Source organism: Penaeus chinensis, chromosome 20 (genome assembly GCF_019202785.1).
Source record: "Penaeus chinensis breed Huanghai No. 1 chromosome 20, ASM1920278v2, whole genome shotgun sequence".
Lineage (NCBI taxonomy): Eukaryota > Metazoa > Arthropoda > Malacostraca > Decapoda > Penaeidae > Penaeus > Penaeus chinensis.
The window spans coordinates 4,768,869-4,776,368 of NC_061838.1; the positions used below are offsets into that span (position 1 = coordinate 4,768,869).

The 7,500-nt window shown below is 33.0% G+C and overlaps 2 protein-coding genes across 2 annotated transcripts in view; one reads left to right on the forward strand and one right to left on the reverse strand.

Annotated features, from left to right (window-relative positions):
• LOC125036165 (WW domain-binding protein 11-like) overlaps positions 1-1,282 on the forward strand; it is a 7,879-nt gene extending 6,597 nt beyond the window's left edge. The window contains exons 4-5 of the mRNA XM_047628599.1: positions 132-220; positions 489-1,282. Coding sequence (XP_047484555.1) covers positions 132-220; positions 489-592 — 193 coding nt within the window. The 3' untranslated portion in view covers positions 593-1,282. The remainder of the gene's footprint in view (positions 1-131; positions 221-488) is intronic.
• Positions 1,283-3,334: 2,052 nt separating this feature from the next.
• LOC125036167 (28S ribosomal protein S7, mitochondrial-like) lies at positions 3,335-7,339 on the reverse strand. The gene is made up of 6 exons (XM_047628601.1): positions 7,191-7,339; positions 5,841-6,023; positions 5,398-5,461; positions 4,446-4,616; positions 3,916-4,053; positions 3,335-3,547 (listed from the first exon to the last, which is right to left on the reverse strand). The coding sequence occupies exons 1-6, from the start codon at positions 7,271-7,273 to the stop codon at positions 3,467-3,469; spliced, it is 720 nt and encodes a 239-aa protein (XP_047484557.1). The 5' UTR covers positions 7,274-7,339; the 3' UTR covers positions 3,335-3,466.
• Positions 7,340-7,500: the final 161 nt, after the last annotated feature.

Here is a 7,500-nt window from a genome sequence, read left to right on the forward strand (position 1 = left end):
GATTGATTGATAGATGTATTTAGATGCAAGATGAGATTTGTTTCCAGTTTGTAAATTCTAAAGCAGATTTGTGGTTTTAAGAAAGTAGTGTATCTTGCAAAATTTCTAATACATAGAATTTTTTTTTACAGGAACCTGAGTGCAGATGTCACTCGTTTCTTGCCAACAGCCCTCAGAGTCAAGAGAGAAGACAAAAAGAAAATGGGAAAAACACAGACAGGTGAGTTGAGAGTTGTATAATTGATACAAAATGGAAATTACTAATGCCAATAGACTTTATTGGGGAGGGACTAAGGGTATTTACAAGTATTTCCTAGCGAATGGCATATAAATAATTAAATTTTAAATGTGACTTTATATGATGAAACCTAAGGATTTTCTGCTACTGCATATGTGGCTTTCAAAGGACATTCTTGTATTGTGTCAAATATTCTTCTACTGTTTGCTTTTGTTTTTATATAGTTAATAATTGTTTCTTTACTTCACAGATGTCAAAGAAGTTGGAGGAGGGAAGGCAGAGGAAACCGACCGGAAACCGACCAAAGACGATGCTTATTCTCAATTCATGCGAGAAATGGAGGACCTTTTGTAGACTGCATTTTGTCCCCTGTACAGAATCCCTTTTTTCTCTCTTTTTCAGCTTTATTGTACATTTGATCTCCATGCTCTTTAATGTTTATTGAATCAGTAATATTTGCAGAAATATTTACATGAAAAGTTGTCATTTTTCAAATTTAATTTCCTTATTTTGACTGATGTAGTTTTGTTCAGTACAAATATAGCAGTTATAATAATTATCTTTGCATCTATTGTAATATATATTCTTAGGGATGTATTTCAGTTTGTAAGGTTATTTGTTTAACCATTTGCTTTATTTAAGGACAAAACAATGAAAATAATACCTCTAAAAACAGTTGTTGATAGTTCAGAAAATCTAACCATTAAATGATGGTTTGTAAAAAGACTGGCTGTTACAAAATGTTAAGTCGTCAAGGTCATAGATCACTTTTGATAAGCAGGAAGATAAGCAGCATATCTGTTTGGTATTTGCAAGTCTATTAAGTTCTAAAACATAAAAATGCTGATGGTGTTGCTGTAGGCTGCTCCAGAAAAATTGTCAGTGAGTGGAGAAGAAACACATGGTTTTCCATAACAAAACAGCTAGATGAAAATATTGAAGTTTAATAAAACTTTTTATTTATTGTTATGTTTTTCTGCAGTGTAAAGTGTATAATACCCACAGTGTCATTTTAATTCTATTGAAAATAAAATGTGAAATGCATACATGTTTTTCTTTCATCATTTATATGGAGTGTTAAAACTAAGTTGGCAAATTTTGAAGAAAGATACATATTCATTTCCTGGATTGTTCTCTGATTCTGTTGTAGTTTGTCTTTGTAATCTATTTCAAGACAGTTTGAAGCAATATCCATGGTATGCCAAAATCTGAGCTAAAAGGTCACCTCTTAGGTCCTGTGAATGATATGTTCGGTTTGCTGCTGGTATTTCAAGACTATTTGAAGAAATAAAATCTACCAATGCCCACTTGCATAATATAATAATGAGACAAATTTTTATTTTATTTCTAAATGAACCAAACTGAAATTTGTAATATTGGTTGGATTTATAGTTCATAATAAATCAAATATATATTTATAAATTTGCTTAGCATAAATGGAAAAAGCCAAAAAAAAACTTAGTTTGTAATGCTGACATAACTAAGAAATGGGCTTCATAAGTAGGAAATTAAGAAGACTGTTTTATGAAAGTTTGATGTCTGATATTGAACTTATATATTAACCTGTTGGATCCGAGTGCCTAGCTGCCCACATTTGGACCTAAATCCAGCCATTAGGCTTGCATGAGTGTTAACTCCTAGGTGTGTGGCTTGTAGGTCTGGCCCACATGAACAGTCGTTTACAGTGTCAAGACTCACTGCCTACTCTTTATCAATTTTATCTCTTTTTTGCATACATGCACAAAGGTGCATGTCTACACACAGTTGAAATCTGGATTCATCATCTTTAACCTACTGTTAATGGGATGGCAAGAATACATGCCATGTACATTGAGTCTTTGTTTATTTATTATTTTTAAACATAGATGGCTTAATGACCAAGAGATTATTTACTAGTGCATCTTAGGTCACCTATTTCTTTTTCTTTGATTTTGGAAGGATTTATTTTATTACTATTATTATAATTAATAACATGATAATAATTATATTGTGGCTGAGTATTAGTGGAGTTATCTATATACAAACAAATTTCACAAAAGAAAACAACACCTTTGGGTTTGCCACTGCTGCTATCCATCACCCAACAACTGTAGACCAATGATGCACTATTATGCAACATTACCTGCCCCTGCCCTTTGCAACACATTTGTTTCTTTGATCTGTCCTCTGTAACATAGGGACTGCTTTTTGATTGGCAACATATTTATTTATGTATGGAACATTTTCTAATGCATCAACATCTAAGACAATTGCTTATACAAAATATAGCTATAGGATGGAGCTTTGAGATGAAGCCCCAAAGTAAGAATTTTTTTTTTGTTCAATATGGAGATCTTTGTGGATTTCCAGAACAGCCAATGGTCAAATCAAGCAAATGTAACAGACATCAAAGGTCACAACAGCATTATGGTAAAGTATTGTGGCGAAAAGGGTAAACATGAGTTAACGATTTTCAGAAGTGGACAGAAGGGTATGAAGAAGAATGAAAAAGGAATGAGTAAGAAGACCCCGTAAATTTAGTTGAGGTGAGGGCCAAGGTCCAAAGTAGGGGTGATCCCTACAATAGGCCTCAGTCTCCACCTCATAGGTCCCCCCCACAGCAACAGAGAGCAAAGGATTGGAGGGGGATGGGTAATATAGATTTATAAATATATAGTCATCTGTTATATCTTATTCCTAAACTTTTCTACAAAACAGGTTTGAGATTCGGATAATAAGAGGTGATAAGAGGTGAGAGTTTCAAAGAATCAAAGAATTGAAGGTATTACAAATTTTAAAAGTTAGAAGACCCACAGAAGAATCATTGCTATTAGCATTAAAGAGCTATATATTCATGTTTTAAAATGTACTGTCTTCACCTATTTCCCTTTATATGTTATAATAACCTTAGCATTTATTATTTTTTAAAGTAATATTATAGATTCCTGCCATTGTATACTTGGCTTTTTCACATAATTAGCCTTATTTTCTTTTTCTCTTGTAATCTTATATATTAAAAAATAACTGAAATATCCAACCCCTCAACTTCTGCCACTTCCCCCTCTCGCCATTCTTTTCTACATAAATTCCCTCTGGAATTGTTAAGCAAACAAAAAATTAATGTTTCGTACAGTGAATATGTACAAAACATCTCAACTGTATCTTTATTTACATTACAAAGGACGCTGCTACATAACTTATAAATTTATAAAAATTAACTGAGAAAAAAATCTATTGTTTATTTAACATTTAGCTCCATCTGTAGTGAGCATAAGCGCGGTTGGCTTCACACTGCCGATGGAGATCCTGCTTCTTTTTCACAACACGGCCCTGTTGGATAAACAAAATAACAGTATGAAGAATAAGAGAAATAATCATGACTCAGTATCATAATAACATCTAAGTAATAACAGAAATGTTAGCCACATGCTGCTAAATACAAAATATAATGCTGCTTCTGATTTACAAAAACAATAAAGATACTTTAAGTTTTAAAAACAGTATTGTCACCTAATTAAAATCAAAAGAGAGATTTGGAGAATCAGAGTATTCCAGAGTCTTGAGTGAATTGCTGCTTTTTTTTCCTTTTTTTTTTCCCTCCCTTCTTCAAAGATTGGACACAGTATATTAGTTTACATACAATAATCATTCAAATATGGAAAGTTTGGAAGTACAATAATAATAACTAAATAAAATACCTCATTTCTGGAAGCATCTATGAGTTCTTTTGCCAATTTTTCAGGGAAGTGAACCTTTCTCTCCTTCTCTCTGCCTGATTCAACAAGCCATCGCATTGAAACAAAGTATGAATGCTTTTCTGTTATTGGCACTGGCACCTGCAAAAAGGTGAAAATAGATAAATCATGAAAATACTACAACATAGATAAGTATTGCAGAAAAAAAAGTAAATACAACAAATAATTAAAAGGAAAGAGATCAAATAGACAAGGAGAGAAAAGAGAAAGGAAGAAATCTTCTAAAATTCTTATTATTGGAGCCTATTTTGAGCAACATAGTTGTTCTTAAACAAAGCCATCTCTACACTGCAGAATAAGAGAACTGTAACGTTGGTGCTACTACTTGCAGAAAAGATACAAGAAAAAAAAAAAAAAAAAAAAGAGAAAATCAAGTGGTTCAAAGAGGATTATGTGATAATCATAAATATGTATCATCACCTATATTCAAGAAAACTTGAAATATTATTAATAGCCAATTATGAAACACATACCTGGTATTTAACACCACCTCGCTTAATGGGGGTAAGCTGTAGCAGTGGTCTGGTGTTCTCTACTGCATTACGTATGATGTTGATTGGATTACATTCAATTGAAGCTTTCTCCTCCTCAGTCTCTGCCTGGTGATACTTCTGGAGCTGCATCCGTTTAATCATTTCAAAGGTCTGTGGATAAACGAGTATCTGATTGTGTGATTACATTTACTCCTGCTCCTATTTATACCAATATGCTCATGCAGGCACAAACACACCGACATACTGATCCATGCACACACAAGGATACATAACTCCAATGTTAAGGCATCCAAAACTATTTAACCCAATGCCGTCGGGGAAAATGAACAAAAAATGGGGAAAATGCTGTGCCCATTTTCTATATTTTTTGTGAAATGTCTGCTCATAGATGGCTTTGCTAGTGCTTAGCCACAAAGGAGTCAATTAATAGACCTTGTGACCATACGTGATTTGAATTGGCGGGAAAAACGTGTTTTTTACTAGTGCTATGGATATCGATGGTGTTATTTTTATTATAAACATTATAATTATTATAATGTTTTTTAATATTAGTAACAGCAAAATAAGATAATGTAAAATATTTCGTAAATCAAAGAAAAGGGTGAACGGGCGAGACGGGCAGTACTCCTAACTGGCTCATTGGTGACTTAGTACAAGTATAGCCATCTATGCGTAAAAACAATCAAACAAGTACTAACAGTGGGCATAGCACGTGTCTACCCGTCGTACCCGTCGGCAAGGGGTTAATGAATTTTTAAAAATACCTTAAAACCTAGTTTCATAGAAACACAGAATAAAGATTAATCTTTGGAAAAAAGAGAAAGAGAGAGGTTCTTATTGCCACTTTCATAAATCAACCAAAACTCTTTTCAAAGTATACATGAACATGTAACAAAATAGTTTCTCTTTATTATTATTATTATTTCTTTACCTTTTCCATGAGATCTCGAGCCAAGGCTTTGTTTCCTGTCTTCATAACATAATTTGTAAATTTCCTGCAAAAGATATGGTACTCTAGTAAAATTCATTTGGCAGAGTATATTCATTTTAGATCATAGAATACTGAAATGCAAATCAGAAGAAAAAGCTGTGATGAAGAGGGCAACTGGCATTCACCATTTCCCAAATCCCCAAGAATCCTTTTATCTATAAGAGTTCTATCAGTCAAGCTATACATTGCAATAAAATTAAGGCTAATAACTGATTATATCAAATATACAAAATTATTATCAGATCTCAGGTAAAACAATACTTAAAAATAAAAGACATATATGTGCAAATATTGTATATACTAAGATTAAATTTCCATAAACATTTTAAAAATATATATATAAATAAATACTTCAAAATAACACATCTTGATAAAATACTTACGCTACCAAAGGATCATGGAAAATTGAGCTGGTCTGATTATTCAAAGCTGCTTTTATTGGTGTAAAGGCCAGACTTTCAGTTTCTCCTGATTTGGATAATTCTTCTATATTTTCTTTGCGATATATAGGCTCTGCATATGTCGGTGGGTACTGGCTATAGTGCCTCCATGGTCCCTCAATAAACCTGGTAGTGTATGAAAAAATAAATCTGTGATAACAGCACATGAAATCTAAACTGAACAGATCAAAATAAACAAAAACAAATATTCATTTTTTTTCTTCACATATCTACTGTACACTTCTCAAACAAATTATAATGTATTTGTAATTTCATGACTACATATTTAACATATGTATCAGTTTTTAACATTTTGGGACTACAGAGAAAATGGTAGCAGAAATACAAGTTTATATTCATAATCCATTCACTGTCAATAACTCTTCTCAATATATTAAAACAATAAATTTTTTGTCTAGACCATGCAACCAATGTATGCCATTAAGCAGGGTCCATAAAATTGTACTGGAATGCATTAGACAATATAGTGACTGATTCAGTAGTGTTAGAGAATTTGACACTGCGCATGCGTGACAGGAACTCCTAGAAAAAGAGTCAATGGACATCTCATTATGATACCGTATAAGTAGACACAGCCAAAGAATAATGTCAGATATAAAGAAAATAGGTTGCGTCTAAAGTCACATGGAGAGTCCATGGTGATCAGATGGGGATACAAAGGAGGAGCCCCAAGAGAAAATAATGAGATTCATACATGTTACAATGTGCATAACTGACACAAGGAATAATAATTGCAAAGTTGGATTGCTGTGTGAAACTAAAAAATTACTGACAATAATTTGGCAGGGAATTCTATCCACTGATCAAGATTAATCAAGATCATAGTGACAAATTGAAATGCTTTCTGTACTACTTATCCAGCACTACATAAATTAAATTATACCTACATAAGTGATTCAATGTTTATGTCAGCTTCTGGGAATATATCTAATTGTTAATATACTTAAATCCCATGTGATATGAATATGGTACTGCCTAGGTGTCTGCAAAGTATGACTACGTGTAACTTTTTCCTTTTCTAGACTAACACACACGCTTATTCCATGACTTGATTATCATCACGCATCTTGAACTCGCACTGGAAAACTATTAAACGCGTGTGACAACTCCTGGTCAATATAGAAAATAATAATAGTACAAAACGAACACACACGTATTCCTACATCCTACTCAGCCCTCATCACATCCATTCATTAACTTCGAAAACCAACTTAATCCCATGTCTACTTCTTCATTCCTTGCATCTCAAATATCAAACATTATTCAACCAACCGATTGCAGACGAGGGGGAGAGTCTGTCCTCTGTTGCAAGGCCGAAATTGCAGGAGAGCCAGAGAGCGAGTCCAGCCGGCCATGTTTACGTCTGAAATGTTGACATTGGGAATTCCATTCTGTGTTTTTGATTTTGGGATTGTTTGGGATTGTTTAATTACTTAAATTACAATTTTAGTGTTCTGTTGGTCGATTATAATTATGTAGTGGTACTTAGAGTACAAATAAGGTTGCTATATAATAGGTGGAATAATGTAATATTCGGCAGTAAGGTTATGGTACTTTTGTTACGCAAAATATTTGATTATAT

Bases quoted from the DNA above. Each gene is read 5' to 3' on its own strand.
- LOC125036167 (XM_047628601.1), bottom strand. From the start codon at position 7,273: ATGGCCGGCTGGACTCGCTCTCTGGCTCTCCTGCAATTTCGGCCTTGC. The intron at 4,617-5,397 runs GTAAAGAAATAA...GTTTATCCACAG, and splicing joins CTCGAGATCTCATGGAAAAG to ACCTTTGAAATGATTAAACG. The intron at 3,548-3,915 runs GTATTTTATTTA...TTTATCCAACAG, and splicing joins TAGATGCTTCCAGAAATGAG to GGCCGTGTTGTGAAAAAGAA.